A 24,025-nucleotide genomic window follows, 5' to 3' on the forward strand; every position below is an offset into this window, starting at 1 on the left:
ATTTACCTCACTTTCCTAGCAATACCAATTTCTAATTATGATACTTCCTTTAAGGTCCTAACAACAGACAAATCGATAAATTGGACGGCAAAATACTAGAATAAAACCTTATGATATTGTAACTATTTTTTTTTTAAACACCCGTTTACCCTAAAATATCATTTTATGATGAAAATCATAAAACATGCAGTATAAGCAATGTACAACATGAGAACAAGACTCGCAAACTCGACAACCACTCACCGATAATATATTGAATCACATGGACGACGAGTCCTTGGGTCTCCTGCTCCTAGATCAAATTGCATAGCCGCTGGGCATCCGACTACAGAGAGAGAGAGAGAGAGAGAGAGAGAGAGAGAGAGAGAGAGAGAGAGAGAGAGAGAGAGAGAGAGAGATCTTTGCAGAACATTAGGCCTTCATGGAGATGGGATTGTAAATGGCCTTTGCGAAAGCGCTAAGTTTCTCTGATCACATCAGAATGCAGCCCAATTATACTTGTTCATGCCTTCATCAGTTTTACATCTAAAGGATTCGATCGATCTCCCGTAGTTAGTAACTACATTGGTGCTCGGCGAGAAGTGTGATGTAATTTTTTTTATAAATTATTTTTAAGGAGATTTATAACTGTCGGAAAATATGTTATTTCTTGTGGGTACAGCCGGAAAAATAAATGGCTAGTGGGTCAGCTAATATTATACTGATATGAAGTTTAAAATAAATGCTTTGTATTGACGTGATATTGTGTAAAAACAACAGGGAAATTGACCGCACTAATATCAACAATAATATCATTTGCTTGACACTTACAAAAAATCACAAAAAACTCAAATATTGACATATTTAGTACCAAACCGGTCACGAACTGACTGATTTCGTGACACATTTGGTATTAGATTTGTCAATATTTGAATTTTGGGTAATTTTTAGTAAGTGACAAATAATTGTTGTTATTGCTGTTAATTTCCCAAATAAAAAACGTGTAGAAAAACTCTTAGTATTAAAATGATCACATTATTAAATGAAAAGATGCGCAAAAATCTCAAGTACTCTAAACAAACACTGAAGTCTTGCGTTAAACAATCCAAACATTCCAGAAATCCCCCACCTGAAGTCAAAAACAGGTATTCGTTTCCTTTTCCTTGTTATTTGCATAACTAGCTGAACTTCCTTCCACAAGGTCAAAACTTCCGTGGCCATCTGAGCTTATTTGTTGCTCATTGGTGTGTAAGAATGGTGTTCAAAGCATACATTTTCATGCTCCGATGACACTGAAAACGATATTACTCGAATCAAGTGATTACTCTACAAGGAAACAATTGAAGGCTTTTACTTCAAATTTCGTGTTTCTAGTTTGAAACACACAAACTTATTTATTAACTTCTTAATCCATAGTATGAATCATCCTCAAGAGGGTTTTGGTAATTAGTAATTTTCAACTCATGAGTGGAAAATGCTCATCAATTGAGCTCTCCAAAGTCACGAGAAAGTACGAGTGAACGACCATGCAGCTGATTTAGCTCTTTTACCTCAATCCTCTTCTAAAAGAAGCTTTGTGCAAGAGCAAAGCGATGCTAGCTCCTCTTGAGACGCGGACCCGAATCCTTGCCATCTTATTCTACCGAATTTGTCGAGAAGGAAAATATAACTGCACGATAACCCATATTTACGATGGTGATTACTCATCCGAAGTTTTTGCATTTAGCAAAGCAAAAAAGAAAAAAGAAAAAATGGCAATGAAAAGATTTTGTACCCAGTTAGAAGGTTCAGTATATGAAGTTCTTTTCTGAAGTAATAATGGTCACCAAATGAATAAACAATTTGCCTCTTAAGTGCACCACTCGCTCCATCATCTTTGGATTTCTTCATGAATCGAAGGAGCAACTTCTTGATCGGAGTCCTACACAACAGCCACGAATCTATAAACGATACCTGAAGAATAATATTCTGTCAATAGATATTACGCAATAGCTTAAATACCGAAAAGTAAAAACTATATCCAATTAAGAACATTAAGTTGAAGATGAGTGAACCAAATGTGCAACAAGTGAAATACTTTCAATCTCAGAGCTTTGAAGCGCAATTTCAGATTAAAAAAAAAAAGAAAGTGAAAATTGGACGCACGAGCCCTTGAATTATATGGGAACTTTCACTTCGGCCCTTAACTAAAGTTAATTTTAGTCCTCGAGCTAATTACTTTTGGCAATTTCAATCACTTTGCAGGGATAAGTTAATTATGGAATCAAAATTAACAAGTGATAATAAGCACATGACTAGTTAATAGAGTCATTTATACATTCATCCATGAGGCCCTGGCATTATCGACTGTGAGACTACCCCAGTGGCTCCAATTGTTGCGTCCAATGGGAATCGAACCGAGGACATACAAGGTCCCAAGAATCGCCCTTACCACTAGACCAACCCCTTGGTGTTGAGTCATTTATACTTTTTTATTATCATTTCATTACATCACATGCCTCTACCATGTATCAATTGTCCTAAAAAACAATTATTAACACAAGGACTTGGGCTGTCAAATGATAAGTTTGAGGACTACGTTAACCAAAATTACAGTTTAAGGGCCCAAGTACGAATTCTCGTAATATCGAACCGAGATGACACATCACCTCATATAGGCGGATATCTTCTGAACTACGAAAGGCGTCAAGGAAAGGCAAGCTCCAAGATTCAACCATCGACTATAAGAAAAACGTAAAAGGAAATAGACATATTAACATCAATATTGATAAAAAAAAAATATGAATACAAGTTCTTAACACGATATCAATAGACATCAATATTTATAAAAAAAAATTAATATCCATATAATCCAAGCTCTTAATACAGATTTCTTAAGTTCTATAATAACATCTTGTACCTGTGAGTTTGCTCGGAACGAAATGCAAATTAAAGATGCCTTTGGTGATTCTGTTGAACTCGTCGGTATGGGAACGATTCTCCCATCGGAGAAGCTAACTTCTAAGGCGGGAAACTTCACCGCCGACATTGCAGGGATCATCACCTTGTTCGCCGAAGCAATCTGATACATATGTTACAAAAACAATTAACACTGACAAAATCTTTTTCATAGATATTCTCAGTCACCAAGCACTTCAAATCTCGCATCCTATGTTACTTTATTGTATCTTTTCTCCTAAATCAAGATGATCAGAGACCGACAAATGAATTATATTATGGATATCATGACAGTCATCACAAAAACATCAGAAACTCGGGAACTATGATCTTCCGTAACTTTTCAAATAAATAGGAAATAGAACAAGGGACTCAAATCAGTTCAGTACCTCAAAACAATTATCCAGACCAATGGTACTAAATTACATTCCACAACCTATTTCAAGTCAAAAGTCAACACCGAGCCACAATGGCAGAGGGTAAAAATCGATATTCTTCGAATTAATGGCCTTTTGTTACCTTACCACCATGTTGCTTAAGCTCGGACATATCGGCAAAGTAACCTCGGGTCATCTCATCTGCACTGCCATAGTCAATTGTTCATATGAGAAATGGGTATGGGACCCAAAATCAAAAGGCGGGAAGAAGAAGTAAAAAAAAACAACTCACAGTCGAGCTTGCTCTTTCTTTATGGCTTCTTTGTTTCCGAGATTGTAAAAGTCGAGGAAACGAGTTGAGGATCTCTGGGGAAGGAAATGGTGGGAAAGAGGGATTTCACGAGAGATTTTGTTCTTCTTGATGGTGTATTTGAGAGCTGTAACGGACGATTGAGACAGTACTCTCTTGATCCCATTCATCTCGAATTGCTTTCTCTCCCTCACTCTTTCTCTTCGATGGGGGGTTTTGATTTCTCTGACTATAGTGGAAGGGTTTTATTTAACGAGGCGATGTCAATTTAGTCATTGTCGCACCAAAGTGTTTTTATTTATTTATTTATTATTATTTTTTTTTATGTTAAAACAAAATCAGATGGGCCTCATCAAAACTCAAAACATAGTCGTCCCTTAAAAAGGTGCAACGAAGACAAAAGAGTAATCTTTCCATCTCATTTCACAACAATTTTCAACTATAAAATTTATCGCACAAAAAACGGAAAATCCCCGTCATTACAAAACCATAATCACTTGACTCAATAGCTCATTTACTCAAGTGGTGTGCCACTTGATTACAATTTCTAGACACCCATCTAAATTCACAAAAAAGAAACCTCGTGCTCAGAGTAAGAATCTGCTCAGAAATAGGGATACAAGTAGGACTCTTGCTTCGCAGAGCAAGCGCGTCCATGACCGCCTTGTTATCTCCCTCCACTAAAAACAACTCTGAAGGTTCCTTAATCTTGCCAACCACATATTCATCATGATCCCTAACATTTCAGCCTCCAGCGCACATCTAGCTGCATTGCCAAGCCCACCTAACCCGATCATTGCAGTTTTTGACCACATGATAGATGAATTCGATCTTGGTCCCATTATCTTGCCGAAGATTCCAAAAATTCCGCAATCGTCGCTGAAATCCCAAATTCACAAGAACTCGACCTTTAGATGTAACCATCTCTAATTCAGGGATACGAAAAAATACAAGTACCTCAGACATCTTCGATGATGTGAAACACCCTCTTCTTAATGAAGTCCCTATGCTGAAAGATGTCGTGCCAACTTCTAGTGGGTGACATGTGGGTCTTATTCAATGAGCTTGAAATTTTGTTTTACTTAAACCTAGAAGATTAAGATATTTTAAGAATGAAATATTCTAAATAACAGTCATGATTGTGCTAAATTCTAGGAACTGAATACAAAAATAAGGGGAAATGGTGACAATAATACTCAATGTTTGTTCAAAATACTACTTATATATAACATGTTACATTATAGTGTTCGTTACTACTCGGACCGTTAAGTTCAAACAGAAATTTTAACGACAAAGTATTTACGTGTAATTAAATTTGAAACTTTGAGTATTTTTGCGCTAGAAAAAAAAGAATGAGTATATAAGTAGTGTTTTGTCTGAACATTGAGTATTTTTGCCATAATTTCTCCACAAAATAAAGTGTTGAGATTTTTCCTCTCAATTAGGATTTTTGGAAAAAGTATAATTATGAATACAAGGCAAAGAGAAATAAATTTGACCAACGAAGGCCATTCTCATCCTAGAGAAATTGGTCACACACTCTCTCTCTCTCTCTTAAATATTTATTCCAAAATTCATCTTCCCAGAAACATTTGTTACTATTTCAACGAATCCCTCGTTGATTCAATTAAGCAAATAAGGAGTTAGCCCACTCTATTCGTCTTCGTCCATCTTGAGAACGACTTGGAAGCCTAATGTGTCAGTTTGAAGAACAAGCAAATAAGATGTGCGAAGAATCGAAGAATCAAGGAGGATCCCGAGAAAGCTCAGCCGTCCGAATGAAGAAAGAGTTGAGGATCACAACGAACTGTTCATAAGGGTGTAGCTTACATAAGGACTTCCATGTAAATATTACGAGGTTCCTTTTGTAATTGATTAAAGTCTACTCTTTCGTCTGCATTAGAATATTTGCGATTATGGAATTCATCACCTCATGTTATTAATTCGTTATTAAATTGAATGTAATTTGTTATAATTCAATTATGCACTTAATAATTAATTATATATGATCTGAATTATAATTTAATCATAATTAGAGAATTAGATCCGATCTAACCACACAACTTAAAATTTTGGTGCTAAATTTGACAGCTCGATTATCAATAGATATCCCAGTTAAATTTGTTTAGCGTACTTCCCAACATTATCATCACACGCCACGTATGTGAAGTCTTCGCCACGAGTCTTTGGGATCAGTCTTCTAGTGGTGTAATCCTTAACCACATTGAAGAAGGATTTCAAAACCATTGAGTGTAATTGATGAACACCACGAATATCAAATAAAACGCTTTAGAAAAATAGGAAAAAAAATGAAAAGTACATTTAACGTAGGAATGAAAGAAAAAAAAAAACTAGAATTAAAAATTTATCCCCCATATTTTGCACTTTCTTTGAGAGTGAACAGGCGTACGATCATCTGTTTGCCACTTTAGTATCGTTAGCTCTTTGTACTGACAGTCATTAGTAAGTCCAAGATGATAATAGCAGATAATCATAATATTAAAGTTATCATAATTATAGCAGTTAGAGGAAATGGTGGGATAAATATCTAATATTTTCAGTTTTATACACTTATATATTAATTTTTTTTTTCCGTTATCTTCAAGCCATTAAATTTAGATGGGAAGACACGTGGCAACCACTGAAAAAAAGAATGAGTAAATAAGTGTATAAATTCGAAATCATTAAATATTTATGCCAACATCTTCCCCCAAAAATTAAACTTGACTCTATTTTAACGTAAATTTTTGAGAATTTTCTTAAACAAATGTATTGAAAAGAGAATCTTTATTGCATTGATTTATAATGAAACTCGGATTCTAACTTTAATACAAAAAGGCCATCTATAAATCAAATTTAGTCAATGCCGCTCATTGAGGTCTAATCAGATCAAATTTTTATTTCTCCTAAGAATAACATTATTAAATGAAATATTATCTTTTATCCTTAAAAAGTTTGGGGAGTATTCTCATTTTCGGGTACCTCAATTTCTCTTTAGAAATTTGTCTCACCAAAATAAGATCTAAAGTTGAAGATTTTTTGTTTTCCAATTACAATGAGCACAATGATCTCTATCAAAATACTCAAAATAACAAAATTCCCAGTTAGAATATAAGTTTAAGTATTATCTTGTGAAATAGAGCTTCTCTTTTCAATAATATACTTTAACATGTGTTTAAAAAAAAATTTCAAAATTTTGTGTTAAACTAGAGTCAATTTTTTTTTTTTTTTTTGAGGAAATTGCGGCATACATACTTAATATTTTTTTTACTTTAAATACTTTTACACTCATTTTTTTTTTTTTTTTTTTTTTTTTTTTTTTTTTTTTTTTTTTTTTTTGCGGTTGTCACGTGTCTTACCATTCAAATTTAATGGTTTAGTAATAACGGTACAAGTAAAACAAGTCAGAAAAAAAAAGAATGAATATGTAAGCGTATAAAATTGAAAACATTAGATATTTATGCCGCCATTTCCTCCTTTTATTATGGCAAAAAACAACAACAGGTAAATTTTAAAATTTCCCCCATTTTAAATAAAAAAAGTGTCAAAAGTACCTATTGCTGAAATGTATCATAGTAATCAGAGTATACTCAGCTTTAGAATCAGAGACAAACTATAACATATGAAGACGGGGGTATAACATAATACACTTTCAAGGTAGTGTTTCATAAGAAAACTAAAAGTAGTACTTAATAATTAGATCCAAACCGAGGAGAAACACTAAATTGTTTTAGTGGTAAGAAAACCACAACAAAAATAAAGTCAAGTTCAATGGAAGATGAGGGTTTTCTTCCATGATCTGTGTCACAATCACAATATTAATATACTCTTTTAATTAGTAAGAGCTAAAAAACATTTATTTTTCATCATAGGGTTTGAGACAAGATGATATATCAAACCTTGTTCATTTTCATTGGAGGAAGTTGTTTTGGTGGGAGAGGTCGGCACGCAACGAGACTTCTTGTCTTTGAGTGGACATAATTCATTTTTATACATGTGTAAATGTAAATATGTAATCCTCGTACTATCAGATAGACATCGATAATTAATGTATTTTCGTATTTATTACATTGAAACAGCTCATTAATTAATACAAACAAAATATAACGCGATATTCATTCAAATTTTAATATCTTTGCATCACATATAAGGTCTCGATTTTGTTGGAGTTTATCCCTCGAACATGAAATAACAGTCTTAATACATATATTATATTGCATTAATTTATTGAAATTAGGAATGAAAAAGCCACTATTCCCCTTTTGACTTGTTCCTATTTTTTGAACTTTCGAAGATGTACGTAATATTGATGAATCCATCTTTTGATAACGTTAACCTCAATCTTTCGCTGCTCGACTAACCAATTTGGATCGGTTTCCTTTGCGTACAATATATCCAGGCAATGAGACCCTGTAAAAATCAAGGTTATAGATTTAGCTGCCCAGATATTAATATTATAAAACATGTGAAGACATAATAAGATATAATCATAAATTAATTGTGAAGACAAATTATCAGTAACTACCGTTGGCTGTATGTATGGCCAGAATACTTTTTGATATATCCTCCAAAACCCTATTTGAGGGAAAGAAAATTTTAAATTGATAAACCGTAAACAAAGTTAAGAGAACAATAATTATTTTCATGCTAATTTATAATTTTTTAAACACGAGTAATTAGTATAATTACCCGCCGCTGCTCCAAGGATCTCTGAGGCCGTTGGAGAAAATGATATTGCTACCGAATCTGTTGAGTATCAGCTTTATATCCTGCAATATGCATTGCCACATAATGTGTGCAGTTAGTTACATAAAAATGAGAAATAAACACTGGGAATAATAATACTAACACTTTAAAGAAAAAAAAAACATTAAGATACCATTATCTTCTCAAGGTATTGATCGGGATATGTGACCTATAGCTCACTAGGTAATTAAATGAATAACTATTACGCTAAGATCAGAATGACGCCTATATATAGAAAAAAATACCAAGACTAAAACAAGTCCCTATTACTTCTGCAAAATACCATTATTAGCTACCTAGTGCCACATGCTAACTAATAACCAAATTTAGTCTCTCTCTCTCTCTCTCTCTCTCTCTCTCTCTCTCCTTGCTGCTTCCATACAAAGTACTAAAAATTCGTTTTATTCAACTGGAAAAAGAGAGTAAATTAAATTATGAGGATGATGATGATAAACATACATGGCCACCATAGTAAGAAGTGGCCCAATGAGGGCGAGGAGGGACACCATAGAAGTCAGTGCAGTCCTTAATGAAGACATCAAGATCGAATGCCGAATCTTCAAACATGCTATTATTCTTTCTTCCTATTGGAATCACCATCTCACTGCATGTCTATATATACATATATATGAGAAATATATATTGGTCGCGGTGAGTTAATAAATCCACTCATTTATATTTATATAGTCTCTAAATTATAGGTTACATTTTCCCAATACCAGAATATGAGAATCAATTTTAACTTTTAACTTTTAAGGCTTAGGGTTTGAGGGCACTAATAATCTCCTGAATTTTAAAATTTTGGCACTTTGACGAAACTTTGAGTGTAGGGCTATGCGACTTTAATTTTTGTTCTTTTGGTACGTATAATGATCATCTGAACAAATGATAGCCAAATGTACTGTAATTATTCATTTTTTTTTATCAACGATGTCTATGGAGCGCATGAGAGCTGACTATTTTAACCAAGAAAAAAACGTTACACGTTTGAGATTTTGACAAAAAAAGTCACAGTTACTGATTTTGAAATTAAAATGAAAAAAATACATAATGACGAATATTAAAAAAAATTAGGAGTCACGTATGGAAAAATAAGCCGTAATATTATTGATGAATATAATGATGAATGGATGATTACCTGCCAACTCCAACCAGTCTCAGTCTCAGTCTCAGTCTCAGAAAGAATACGTGGCTGGTTGATGTAACAGGGTTGACGAGATGTAAATGAGACAAGGCCTGATAATATTTTCTCCAAAATATCACTTGAATTATTAGAGGCGTTGTCAATGCCTTGACACACCATATTCACTGGATAATAGTTCGGTGGTTGGCTGTACTGCGCTGCCGCGGCGTACGTTAGCATCAGCGACTTCTTTAGCTCTGTAGAGTTATTCAAAGGCCTACAAATACATGCATGGTAGATGATATACATCAATGATTTCCTCAGATTGATTTATAAGCTTTGTATATATAGAGTCACTGTTGCTTGGCTTACCCTTGATCTGATTTTGTCAACTTACTATAAACGTACGACTCGCTGTTACTCAATACTAAGTTACTATAACTGATAAGCCTTTTCAATGGCCAACTTTTTGCTTTGAATAGACATTCCACGTATTAATTAGTTGAAAATTATTCTCTTTGTAAAACAATATAGGTGGACCAATAATATACAGAATCAGTCGTGAATCTTTTTCTTAGAGGTATAGAAACGAATCTTTTTTTTTTGTGCCTGTGTATTACTAAATCTGCTATGCGCATTCATTTGTAGAGGAGCAAATCTTGTGTCGTACATAGCACTCGAATATCTTATACACAACTAAATACTCTTGCGACCTTATTAATTCCAACCCTAGCACTGAAAATATTGATATTAATAAAGAGTATGGAGTTTTTCTTTAAGCAAGGACATAAGGGTAATTTGATATTTATGTAATCACTACAAAACATAATGAATAAAAAAAAAACGAAGCTCATCATATGCAGCTTCTACAGATATTTATATTTGTTATCTTAATAATAATTTTAACTCTAAAAACAAAATTAAAGGATGGACTTCCAGAAAGTAGATATAAGTTTTGTTTTTGTTTTTTAAATAAGAAAGTAAATAGATAAATGTGCGTACCAAGACTCCAAGTCTCCAAGATAAAGTAAACGGCCAAACTTTTATAATTTTATGTTTTTCAAAATTTGTAAAAGTAATATTTAGTATGTATAATAATGAATAGTCAATATGAAAATTTGTCTACAAACGTAACTAAAAGAAGAAAAAGAGTTGAGTATATATATATATATATATATATATATATATATATATATATATATATATATATATTCATGTAAATATACAACTAACTAGATTACTATATACGTACATATTAAAGTTACCTGCAAGTATTGAATTTCCGATTAAGTATTGCAAGTCCGCCGGGCTTCGAAGCAACTTTATCAATTTCGGACCACGATTTCGCTATTGTGTCATGACAACTCTGGCTAGCTTCCTGTAATTTTAATTATTGATACGTATGATATGTGTTAAGTTTATAGGTATGAAATAAAAATTTATGTATTAAGACAAATATAAATAATTTGTGTGATATTAACTCTAAATTCCTTGGTGACAATTTCGTAGAAACCATTTTGTGGTGTGATATCATCAAAGTACAGAATCGGAGCTGATGAGGCCAATGCTCCAAGAGCAATATGAGGGTATTTCAATCGGAACCAAGAAGCCAACACTGCATAATTATATAAGGAAAAATCAATTAAAATGAAATTAAATATGCTTTACAGATAGATAATTTAGATTAATATGAGAAAATAATTAAAAGACATGCCGCTTATAATTATTATTTTGAAATAAAGTAAAGAAAAACGCACTTATATTTAATGACAAAATTATTCGAAATAAATTATATTCAGATCTATTACTCGATCTATAACTTGTTAAGTTCTGTAGTAAAAACATCTTTTTATTAGTCTATCGAATATTTGGTTGAGAAAGAACCTGTTTATTATCTTTCTTTTGTGAGTGGAAGAGGTAAATTAAGTACTCTATCACTTTTTTTCCCTTCATTGGTTCGTTATCCTAAGGGTGATAATTGATTTCACGAGATAGAGAAGACTAGGGTTTTGTCTTTTGAATTGATATCAATTAGGAGTAAGGATATTAAAAGAAAATCATATTATTACTTACTTCCTCCATATGAACCACCAATAACAATTACTGGAGAATTTGGAGCGAGGTATTTATCCTTTACATGTAAGAGAATTTCTGCGTAATCTGCAATTGCTTGAGCAGAGTTAAAATACCCACGTGTGCTTGCATTACCCATCGCCTCTTTCCTTGACCCAAAAGGAATCGATTTTCCATAATATCTATGCTGATAAAAAAAAAATAGTATATATGCATAAACCAATAATCAGCAACACTTTTTCATCCATATGATATTCGCCTAGAACAGTAGAGCAATGATAAACTTATCCAAGAGTAAGAACATAGGTGCCACATGTTTTTAGGATCTCTTGTAATATATACGTTGACATACAATAATTTTAATAATACAAATAGATATTTTTTTATTTAAAAAAAGCTTAATTATGACCAACTTATGGTTAAAAAAAAACTTGTACCTCTATGTAGACAAGTAGGGCTTTGAATTGAAGGGCGTTATTGTCCAAGAACCCGATCACTTGAATGTCACCGTCTAAAGGCGCTTCCGCTCCGAAGTAAGCGAAGATCGGAGCATTCTTCCCACCCCAATATTTGGAGTTCACAACAAATCTTTGTGGGAAAGTTTTATAGCTTTCGGGCCTATAGTTGAAATGGTCAAGGGTTTGGTTGTAGAAATAAGTCTCTAATAAATCGTTGGAGACTGAGTCCAAAGAAAGGGTTTGATAATCATGAAGGAATGGTGGTGTTCTTTCTGTTGGACTCAATCTTGGAATCAAATTAGGTTTAATACGATGAGAAGGAAGAGAAGAAGAGAAAGAGACTATTGAGAAGAGGAATACAAGAATTAGGCATGCTTGCCTTGAAATCTTTTTAGAGCTCTTCATTTGGGGGAAAATGTTAGGATGACTTTGAATCTTTTGCTTCTAACCTACACGCTCTTATATAGTAATTAATGGTAGTTTATGTAGTGGTCTTTATTTTTTTCTTAGGAAATAGTACATTGAATTTTAGGAACTTTTTAGTTTACATAAAATTAGTCACACTCAGTTTCTATAATGAGTACTTTGAATATTGTATCTAAAGAAATTGCACACTAAATATGTTAATATAGTTTAATACCTATTGGTGTTGAGCCTAATCGGTAGTCGAGCTGAAGACCAGCACCGAGCTCACGAGTGGAATGCGAGGTCGATTGTAGAGTTGAGATCGATCGTTGAGCTGATCACATAGAGCTGGAGACCAGATGACAGTGTGTGTGTTGCCCTAGTTGTTTATCTATAAATATGTTGTAGCCGTCACTCTTATACGCGTGGAAAAGAAAATAGAGAGAGTCGGTACAGAGATAAAAGAGAGAACAAGTTTTGTAAACATCATTCCATTGAATTATAATGATTTTGTAGCGACAAAGTGGACGTAGATCTCATTTTGAGATTGAACTACTCTAAATTTTTGTGTCCTTCTTTACTATTGTTTTATTTAGTTTTCTATTTGTGAGAGGGATTTCGGCGTGGAAATTTCAACAATACCTTTGTTCCTCCAAGAGATATTTAGTGAACGAATTAACATAATGTCGAATTTTCGGAAGATTTTATTTTAAAAACAAATTAATATATATATATATATATATATATATATCATGTAATATTAGATTTTGTAGAGAGTTCGAGCTTGAGAGAGAAAACTACTCTATATATATATATAATTGAAGAAATGAGAATGCATAGTATTGGTGTTATACTCATATGAAACAGCAAAGAGAATGCGTAAGATATGACTAGACATATAGCAAGAAAAGAATCAACAACACATATGAAAATGACACATCACTTTTATGTCTTAACAGCCCACTCAAACTCAAGTCAGAGAAACTATCGGCGCAGCTATAGTGTAGCCACAATAGTCGCAGCTATTTCGTAACATCGATGAGCTTTCAACCGCGATAAATGTCGAGACTAAGATTGCGGCTAAATTAAATTTAGCCGCGACATATTCTTACGGGAGAAATTTGTCGCGGCTGAATGAACTAATTATTATAGTGTGTAATTTTGTATTTATTACAGTGTAAAATCTCTCTGTTAATACAAACAAAATATTACGCATATTCATTCAAATTGATTAGAATTTTTCATCGACATATATAGGGTCAAATGCTTTTTGAGTTTATCACTCGAACATGAAAATAACAGTATTAATATATAAATTACATTCGATTTTATTGAATAAGATCGAAAAGCCCACTATTCCTCTTTGACTTGATCCTATTTTTTGAACTTTTGAAGATCTATGTAATAGTGATGAATCCATCTTTTGATAATATTGACCTCAATCTTTCGCTGCTCGACTAACCAATCTGGATCGGTTTCCTTTGCGTAAAGAATATCCAAGCAATGAGACCCTGTAAAATCAAGGTTATAGATTTAGTTGCCCAACTAATAATACTCTAATATTTGAAGACGTTATTAGGTATAAACAAATTAATTGTGAAGACGCGTACCATTGGTTGTATGTATGGCCAGAATACTTTTTGATATATCCTCCAAAACCCTATTAGGAAAAAAATAAAATTTTAACTTAATGAACAACATTAAATAAAGTTAAAAATAATAAATTTTCATTCTAATTAATATTTCTTTAAACACAAATAATTAGTTTAATTACCCGCCGCTGCTATAAGGATCTCTGAGGCCGTTGGAGAAAATGATATTGCTACCAAATTTGTGGAGTATCAGCTTTATATCCTGAAATATATATTGCCGCATAATACGTGGAGTTAGTTACATAAAAAAGGAAATAATTAAACATTTAGAATAATAATATACTAACCCTTTAAAAGAAAAAAGAAAAGAAAAAGAAGAAGATATAATATCATATTCTCAAGGTATTGATCGGGACACGTAACCAATAGCTCGCTAGGTAATTAAAAGAAATATGTGTTACGATCAATAACAGTGTGACACTAATAGTAGAGTGCATTATATAGAAAAATGCCAGACTAAAAAAACAAATCAGCAAATACTATTATTAGCTATCTCTCTTTCCTTGTTTCCATACCAGGTAATAAAAAAAGCCATTTATCCAAAAGAAAACAGAGTAAATTAAAGTATGAGGATGATGATGATAAACATACATGACCACCATAGTAAGAAGTGGCCCAATGAGGGCGAGGAGGGACACCATAGAAGTCAGTGCAGTCCTTAATGAAGCTATCAAGATCGAATGCCGAATCTTCAAACATGCTATTATTCTTTATTCCTATTGGAATCACCATCTCACTGCATGTCTATAAATATATATATATATATATATATATATATATATATATATATATGAGAAATATATATTGGACACGGTGGATTAATATAGGGATTTATATTTATATATGCAGTCTCTAAATTATAGGCTACACTTTTCGGAATATTAAAATTTGAGAATTAACCTTTAAAATTTAGGGTTTAGGATTTATGGCACTAAATAATCTCTTCTCTTTGATGAAACTTTTAGTGTAGGGTATGTGACTTTAATTTTAATTTTTAAGGTATGTAAAACGAAAATGTGAATAAATTAAAAGCAATAATAAAGTCATGTTACTTTCGACAACAATATTATGGAGTCATCCACGCATGTGGATTTGTCCAAAAGTTTATTTTATGGTTGTTTTAGAACGTGAGCTTACTATTTTGACCCGAAAAATAAGGTTATGTGCATGTTGCACATTTGAGATTTTGTAAAAATAGTTACAAAAATGTCACAGCTGCTAAATTTTAAAAATTGAGAAATTGTTAGTGAAAAAGAAACTATGGAAAAATATTTTAAATTTTTTAAAAAATTAGGAGTCACGTAATGCAAAAATATATTAAACCATGTTTATAATGATGAATATATATACCTGCCAACTCCAACCACTATCAGTCTCAGAAATATTGCGTGGCTGGTTGATGTAACATGGTTTACGTGGTGAATATGAGACAAGGCCTGAGAATATTTTTCCCAAAATATCACGCGAATTAATAGAGGAATTGTCAATGCCTTGACACACCATATTCACAGGATAATTTGGTGGTTTGTTGTATTGCGCTGCCGTGGCATACGTTGATATCAGCGAGTTCTTCAGCTCTGCAGGCTTATTCAAAGGCCTACGCATATATACATACACACATGATATACATATATATATATATATCAATGATTTACTCAGATTGATTTATAATAAGCTCAGTATATAGAGTCACTATTACTATTTACTGCTATTATAAATTAAATAACTAATCTGATTTTATTGTCAACTTACTATATTACGAGTTTACGACTCCCTTTTACACACAATATATAAACGATTTTCAATGGTCAACTTTTTGCTTTGAATAGGCATTCCATTTCCATGTATAAGTTGAAAATTCTTTCTTTATATAAAACAATATAGGTGGACCAATACAGAATCAGTGTTGAATATTTTTATTTTGAAATATAGAACAATTCCATTTCAATGTGCCTGTGTATTACTGTTTACGTATATATATTGCGGAATGTGTACGTATGTATATATGCCACCTATATATATCTATATCTCGATGCGCATGCATTTTATAGAGGAGGATAGTCAATAACACAAAGCAAACCGTGTGTTGTACGTAGCACTCGAATATCTTATAGACCACTCAATATTATTTTTTCTTTATGAAATATATTACTCTTATTACGACCTTCCAACCCTAGCACTGAAAATCATTGTATTACAGTGAGTATGGGTTTTTATTTTTATTTTTTATTTTTTTTATAACAAAGAAATTCGGGTAATTTAATATTTATGTAGTCACTAGAAAATATGTAAATGAATTCATATCAATTAAAATATTCCGCTTCTACGGATATTCACATTTATTATTAATTAAAAAAAAAAGAATGTCCCAGAAGATAGATATTTTTATTTTTATTTTTTTAAATCAGACAGTAAATAGATAGATGTGTGTATACCAAGACTCCAAGATAAATAATAAAAATCTTATAAATTTTATGTTCTTAAAAAATTTCTAAAATAATTTACTAACTATAATATAAAGTCAATATGAAAAATTTGTGTATAAACTCGACTACTATATGCATACAGGGATACACATGAATACATTAAAGTTACCGGCAAGTTTTGAATTTCCGACTGAGTGTTGCAAGTCCTCCTTTCTTCGAAGCAGCTTTATCAATTTCGGACCACGATTTCGCTATTGTGTCATGACAACTCTGGCTAGCTTCCTGTAATTTTAATTATTGATACGTATGATATGTGATGTGTGTTAAGTTTATAGGTATGAAATAAAAAAAGTATTAAGATAAAAATCAATAATTTGAATGATATTAACTATAAAGTCCTTGGTGACGATGTCGTAGTATCCATTTTGTGGTGTGATATCATCGAAATAAAGAATCGGTGCTGATGAGGCCAATGCTCCAAGAGCAATATGAGGGTATTTCAACCGAAACCAAGAAGCCAACACTGCAAAATTAGATATATATATATATATATATATATATATATATAGATATATAGATATATGTATATATATATATATATAGTTTAAAAGAAAAATTAATTAAAATGGAAACAAGTATGCTTTACCAATAGACGATATGAGCGCGAGAAAAAAAAAATGTTGCTTATTTATATTTGATGACAAAATTAATTGAAGTAAACTGTATGCAGATTTATTTTTCGATCAATACCTTGTTAATTCTGTAGTTAAAACATGCTTTTATTAGTCTATCTAATATTTTTTTTTCTTTTTCTTTTTGTGACTGGAAGAGATAAAATGGATTTAAAGATATATATTATTACTTACTTCCTCCATATGAGCCGCCAATAACAATTATTGGAGAATTTGGAGCATGGTATTTATCCTTTACGTGTAAGAGAATTTCTGCGTAATCTGCGATCGCTTGAGCAGAGCTAAAATACCCACGTGTGCTTGGATTACTCAGCGCCTCTTCCCTTGACCCAAAAGGAATTGATTTCCCATAATATCTATGCTGATAAAGGGAAAAAATTTATGAAACCCAATAATCAGTATACTGTAAAAGCATAACCTTTGTAAAAACATTAATATTTCACAACAGTACAAAATAACCATTGTAAAATGTTGATTTTCCACAACACTTAAATTAAATGTTGTGAAAAATCCGTTGTGTAATCCACAATTTGTACTAGTGGTAACACTTCTTCATCCATATGATATTAGCGCAAAACAGTAGAGCAATGACAAGAGTAAGAATATATAAATCAAGTGCCATATATTTTTAGGACATATCTCTTGTAATATATATGTTAAATAATAATAATAATAATAATAATAATAGTAATAATAATAATGATAATAGCGATTTACTTTTGTATTTAAAAATAAGCTTTAATTATGACCAACTTATGGTATAGAAAAATTTGTACCTCTATGTAGACTAGTAGGGCTTTGAATTGAAGGGCGTTATTGTCCAAGAACCCGATCACTTGAATGTCACCGTCTAAAGGCGCTTCCGCTCCGAAGTAAGCGAAGATCGGAGCATTCTTGCCACCCCAATATTTGGAGTTCACAACAAATCTTTGTGGGAAAGTTTTATAGCTTTCGGGCCTATAGTTGAAATGGTCAAGGGTTTGGTTGTAGAAATAAGTCTCTAATAAATCGTTGGAGACTGAGTCCAAAGAAAGGGTTTGATAATCATGAAGGAATGGTGGTGTTCTTTCTATTGGACTTAATCTTGGAATCAAATTAGGCTTAATACCATAAGATGACAAAAAAGAAGAAGAGGAAGATATTATTGAGACGAGGAGTACTACAAGATTTAAGCATGCTTGCATTGAAAATTTGTTAGGGCTCTTCATGTGGGGAAAGTGTTATTGAGAGAGAGAGAGTATTATATTATGGCATATAGGATGACTTTGAATCTTTTGCTTCCAATCTACACGCTCTTATATAGTATTGGTACATAGTAGCTTTTTCTTCTAAGGAGTAGTTTAAGTTGAATATTACTAACTTTTTATTAATTTTTTTTAAATAAATAAAAAAGCGGTAATAAAAATTATTAGAGTATCGACCGTCCATCATAAGTTGTTAGAGATGGATGACCAGGATTAGAAGTCAGAATTGTATTTATATCTAACTAACTGATTGGTTTGTTATACAGTCAAACAGTCAATAAGAATTTTCTCACTCTGAATCATTCTCTCTCGTTTCTCTCTCCTCATCTTGATTCTGTTAAAAATACATGGTTGCATGGTATTCTTATAATTGAATTATCAATATGATATTTCTGATATTGAAATCTAAAAGACAATATACTATAGGCAATTTCTGTACTTAGATAAACATATTTAAGTGAATTTTGCTAGAATCAATTTCGTTGGCCCTTACATTATGTTATTTCTTAGAAGCTATTAGAACTTTTCATTTAGCTTATGCCCCTTTACATATATATGTCGTAACAATATATATTATGATAGTTCTAGGGTATTTAATATTTATAACTTCTTACTAGATATAAACAAATAAATAAAATTGGAACTTTTGACCTTAATGACATAGGAGTTGATGGTCCATGTGTAATTATAATATATGCTCTGGTTTTTTGTCACGCGGATAAAATTCTCAGTGTATACCTATCAATTAAGAAATTGCACTGAAAATGCGACCATCTCTTCATCTGGAAGGAACTAACTCGGATAGTGATCAGGGAATAGTGATAGCTAGGGCCACTGCTATTTCCTTTCTCACTATGCTTTGTATACAATCATCAAACCACAAAAAATGTTGTCATTGTATCTGGATTCTAACTTTCAACTAAAAATATATCACATATGAACATAATGTGATGTAATATAAAGTGATTTTCCATTAAAAAAATGGAAACTCTTATTTATCCGAAAAATTTGTTGTAACTAGTCAATCTTTTAACTTATTTTAAGATGATAGTCAAACGTTCATTTTATTAAAAAATAGTCGATCTACAGTAAATTAATTAATTTATTATTTAGTTTATTAATTTACCACGTGAGCTGTTTTTTTTAATAAAATAAAAATTGGACTATTTTAAATATATATATATATTATCGGACTATTAGTGTGAAAGGAATATTTCAATAATACATGTAAACACACACAATGCTAGCCAAAAAAAAAAAAATGTAAACACACACAAAAGCAAAATAACTAATGGATGGGACCAAAGTTCCACACAAAGTAGAAACTCTAAATAGTCCGTTATTTGTGAAAGCATGTTATTATTCTTATTATATTTAGTTTGAGAGCATTTTCATCTGAACCAGAGAATTAAAATGTTGATCAATAAAATATCGAGAATATGGTTTACTAAGATATTCTGTACCAACAGATATATTGGCGGATATTTTATATTTTTATTTGGAAGGGTAAATGGTTCACTCCCATCCATGGTCAGACCGAGTGAGATAAAAAGACCCCAATTCATTAATTCACCATAAAGTCTTTTAAAAGAGTTCTCCGAACAAGGAATGGAGCTTCCTGAAAAATAAAAAAATCACTCAAGTCCTGATGCATAACCCATTTGCACAACTGATGCATGGACTCGTTCTCACACCTAGGAACCCAAGAAAACATTATAGACTCGAAACATCTCACCAAACTTCGAACCTACGCATAGAGAGGGATAAGAGGCCAAACCGGGCAATATTTGTTGTTCATCAAATTCTCCAAGAGTACCTTATTATCCCCCTCAATAATGACTCATGAGATATTACGAAATTTTGCAAGTTGAATAGCTAAAACATAGCCCATTAGTTCTGCCTCCATTGATGCGGCCGTCTTGATCTTACTTCTCCACATCCATTAGATCTTCCCATTCGCGCCTCTGGCCACTAATCCAATCGCCACTCTTCGGTTGCTAAATGCCGCGTCTGAGTTTATTTTAATGAATCATGTAGTCAGATACTTCCATTTACTCTGTTGCTTTCCTGCGCTCGCCGTACCTTTATCCTTTGTGCCCCGGTCCAGGTCACAAAGTTCAGGGATTCTTGCTTCAGTCCTTTGCATCAACTCATCGCTCAGCCTCGTGACCCCGTTGAAAATTTTATTGTTTCTCCACATCCAGATGGCTTATGAGTGTGATTCATTCACACGAAATCCGACCCTTTTATACGAAAATCAAAGCAAGTCCTTAGGTTATTCGATAACTTTTGGTAGTTTTTAGTGATTTTTAGATTCAATAGAGCAAAGAATGGTTACGGTGCAAAAACAAGCAGAATTGAGCTTAATGGCCCAAGAAACGACCCCCGGGAGCTAAAGTCAAAGCTGGAGAAGAAGTCAACAAAAGCCTCACGCGTTGCGCAAGATGTAGCACGCGACGCGCTGGTAGGCATCAGAGGAATCTCCACGTGTCGCGCAATCCATTTTCACGAGGCATCCAAAGTTTTAGAGTCTAGCGCGCTGACCTCCACGCGTTGCGCTTAAGGCCTTGCGCGACGCGCATGATGGCAAACCAAGATTTTAAGAGAGCTCATTTATGAGCTAATCTTGGCTCTTGGATTCCATCCAACGTTTCAAAATGCTCCAAAAATATGGTATCCAATGCCATAAGGTTCTAATCTAGTCCAAATACATCATCATTTTACCCATTAGAAAAATACCAAGTTTTGGTTGCTCTTGAGAGCCATTGAAGAATAAGAAGAAGCTTGGGAGTAAAGAAGAAGAAGAAGAAGAAGTAAAAGAAGAAGCGACAGTCTCCCTTACCATCATCCTCTACCTCATCTCTTGTTACCTTTTCATCTCAATATTTTCTATTTCTATACTTGTAGTTTTACTTGCTTTCTAAGACTCATTGTGATTTTGTTATTTTTGGAGTTTTGAACTTGGATTTGAGTATTGTTGAAGTTTGTTTATACTATTGATTTAGATTTGAAGTTTGTTGAGTAATTGTGGATTTGATAATTGCAACCTCACGCCTCCACCACAAACAAATTCCCCCGACCTTTCCCACCGCCGAAACACCACATCCACCCCAATACCCAAAGCTGATATGCAACCTCTGCATCTTCTCATAACTAACCTTTGTCTCCATAAAAAAATTACATCCGGATTGCACTCATTTATTCGATTCCGCAGAGCTGTCTTCGCTGCGTCTCGGTTGAGACCACGACAATTCCAAGAGAGTGTCACTAACATTGACGCGGTAGGGGTTGTTAAGGCCTGCCTCCTCGGCCAATGTTAGTGAGGAATTAGCAAAAATCCTCATTGAGCTAGCCTCCTCGATGCTAATCAGAGCTTGTTTGGCCAGATGTGAACTTTTCTTGGTCAACGTCTTCCTTGGTTTGATCAGCTTCTTTCCCTTACTTTCACTTTATCTTCCTTTCCAGCTCTCTTAGAAAAACTCAAGTGGAGATTCCTTGCGATCGCCATTATTTCCCATATGTTCATCTCGCTCGATCCTGCTTCTACATCTCCATCTTCCTTCGTTTTCTTTTTCTTCCTAGATTCATTATACGACACATATCTGCGTTTACTTGAACTCTCATGGGTCAGCTCAATGTCGTCGTAAATTACAATGAGAGCATCCCTCAAGCCCAGTTCCCCTTTCATGGAAATCAGCCCACTAGGCCCCGCTGCAGCAAGAGGCGTTTTTAATATCGGCTCATGCCCATCTCTCAATACCAAAGTCTTGTTCCACCTCATGCTACTTCCTTCCACATCATCAGTGGATAATGTCTCTCCCTTTTGACTGTAGGGACCACTCCCGACAATCTCTATCGTTGTACCAGCCCCAATTGTGCGCACCTCCATTACATCGTCTCGCAATCTGACATTCTCAGAGCCCCATTTCGTTGCATTTACAGTCTTTTCTTCCCCACCACTCTCCATACTTACGCCTACTTGTGACGGTCGACTTTTTCAACTCGTAGCCGAGGAAATACCAGCCGCAGAGCTCATCTGGTTCGTCTTCGGACTGGGCGTCCTGATCTCCATCCCCTCAAGTTTCCTCAATACTTCTCGTTGTTTCGGGTGGATGGACGCTTCCTTAACTGACAGTTTCCCCACCATTTCTGCCATTCCCTGGAAGCAAGACATTGTCATGGATTTAATGTATAGCCACCCTCCATACATATACACTATTGGAGAATGTTTTGACTGGACCAACACCCAATTCCTCTCCCCATACTCATCTTGCTCGTGGCCAAGAAGTCCGCATATAAAGAAGTATCTTCCCAATTTTTTTGTATTTACATTGGATCCTGAGAGGGCTTAAACCATCTCTTTCTAGAAAGAACCCTGCTTTCAGAGGCTTCCTGCCGCCACTTCAGTCTCACTCTCATCGACGTGGCATCTCATTCGGTGTTCCCAATCACTCTTCCTACCATTGCCCCAAGCTGTCTCTCATTCCTCTCATTCAAGTACCCCGATAGAAGACCTAACAAGGCAACTCAGAATGGCGACTCAACAAACGTCACTTCGTCGATTGTCAACATCTCTTGCCAAGGAGTTAACACAAATTGTGCTCCTTTGCAAGTCCAATGACGACCATCCACAAGACTCCACCACCATCTTCCCTCATATCAAACCTGAGCTGAAAAATTCCTTGTTTAATCTCCTTGATAAACCAGGGCCTCTTGCATCTCCACACCATCGAAAACACTTCGTAGATATATTTAGTCCGGACCAATCACGACGCTAGAATTTTCTCCGCCATAAAATACGCTTTCCCCCTCACCACTTCCGCCGTTGTAACAAGGGAAATTAATGTGCAGGTTGCTTGCCAAGAACGACGTGGTTAGTTCCAACTCCTCATCCTCCTCGCTACCCATCTCCAAACCCTTGAATCTCTCAGCTTAGACATTTCGGCCACCCTCACCACTCCTTACTGTAAACCCGAGATCTCCGTAAAAACAGAGCTCTCACCTACACTCGTGTTTCCCACACATCACAATAGTGTTTCCCACCCATAAGAATAAACGCTCACCGCACTACTCACCGGAACAACTCACAAAAGAGAAAACTTCAAAACAATCCAAAAACCCTAAGAATGCTAGAGAGAAAACGCACTCACAAAAAAAGGATAAAAGCCGTCCCACTCAGGCCCGGCCCAAGGGTGGGGCGAGTGGGGCAAAGGCCCAAGGCCCCCACCCAAGGACAGCCCTCTGATTTATTAAAAAAAAAAAAAAAAAAAAAAGGAAAAAGAGCCTCACGTAAAAGAAGGCTGGGCATCTGATTGTGATTGTGGGCTGGGCAGTCTGATTGTGATTCTGGGCTTAGTTATTTTTAGGAATAAGTCCATTGGCCATTTATTATACATGGTTGTCACTTGCATAACGGTAAACAATTAAATGCCAAAATTTGTTGCGATTTTCTTGGTTTGGATGCTGCGATTTGAAGGGTTTGAATGCTCTGGACGTTGATTTTTTTTTTTTACCGTTAAATAGATATTTTATCCTCCTATTTATACTTGTCTAATTCAATTGCTTTTACAATACTCAAAAGTTACCAAAAAAAAAAAAAAAAA

General features: G+C 33.9%; 3 protein-coding genes across 7 annotated transcripts; all 3 read right to left on the bottom strand.

Annotated features, from left to right (window-relative positions):
* Positions 1-998: 998 nt before the first annotated feature.
* Positions 999-3,828, bottom strand: LOC149381284 (ATPase complex subunit). 4 transcript variants are annotated; one of them, XM_089629784.1, is made up of 7 exons: positions 3,586-3,828; positions 3,436-3,499; positions 2,879-3,040; positions 2,628-2,699; positions 1,754-1,932; positions 1,530-1,648; positions 999-1,271 (listed from the first exon to the last, which is right to left on the bottom strand). In XM_089629784.1, the coding sequence occupies exons 1-6, from the start codon at positions 3,771-3,773 to the stop codon at positions 1,531-1,533; spliced, it is 783 nt and encodes a 260-aa protein (XP_089485910.1). In that variant the 5' UTR covers positions 3,774-3,828; the 3' UTR covers positions 999-1,271; position 1,530. The 4 variants fall into 4 exon arrangements, with proteins under 4 accessions (XP_089485910.1, XP_089485911.1, XP_089485909.1 ...); XM_089629785.1 differs by having other exon boundaries at positions 999-1,305; XM_089629783.1 differs by having other exon boundaries at positions 999-1,648.
* A 4,037-nt stretch (positions 3,829-7,865) lies between these two features.
* Positions 7,866-12,408, bottom strand: LOC149381285 (uncharacterized). Its single transcript, XM_089601328.1, has 9 exons — positions 11,983-12,408; positions 11,546-11,732; positions 10,954-11,087; positions 10,738-10,850; positions 9,488-9,749; positions 8,809-8,961; positions 8,293-8,372; positions 8,129-8,178; positions 7,866-8,013 (listed from the first exon to the last, which is right to left on the bottom strand). Exons 1-9 carry the CDS (start codon positions 12,406-12,408, stop codon positions 7,877-7,879), a joined length of 1,542 nt encoding a protein of 513 aa, XP_089457454.1. The 3' UTR covers positions 7,866-7,876.
* Positions 12,409-13,544: 1,136 nt separating this feature from the next.
* On the bottom strand, positions 13,545-18,444 carry LOC149381286 (uncharacterized). Of its 2 annotated transcripts, XM_089601947.1 has the most exons (9): positions 17,955-18,444; positions 17,353-17,539; positions 16,876-17,009; positions 16,656-16,768; positions 15,411-15,657; positions 14,652-14,804; positions 14,183-14,262; positions 14,019-14,068; positions 13,547-13,919 (listed from the first exon to the last, which is right to left on the bottom strand). In XM_089601947.1, the coding sequence occupies exons 1-9, from the start codon at positions 18,384-18,386 to the stop codon at positions 13,783-13,785; spliced, it is 1,533 nt and encodes a 510-aa protein (XP_089458073.1). In that variant the 5' UTR covers positions 18,387-18,444; the 3' UTR covers positions 13,547-13,782. The 2 variants fall into 2 exon arrangements, with proteins under 2 accessions (XP_089458074.1, XP_089458073.1); XM_089601948.1 differs by lacking the exon at positions 14,652-14,804 and having other exon boundaries at positions 13,545-13,919.
* Positions 18,445-24,025: the final 5,581 nt, after the last annotated feature.

This window comes from Urtica dioica, chromosome 11 (genome assembly GCF_054948205.1).
Source record: "Urtica dioica subsp. dioica isolate 48M chromosome 11, U.dioica_male_clone48M_v1_H2, whole genome shotgun sequence".
NCBI classification, from domain to species: domain Eukaryota; kingdom Viridiplantae; phylum Streptophyta; class Magnoliopsida; order Rosales; family Urticaceae; genus Urtica; species Urtica dioica.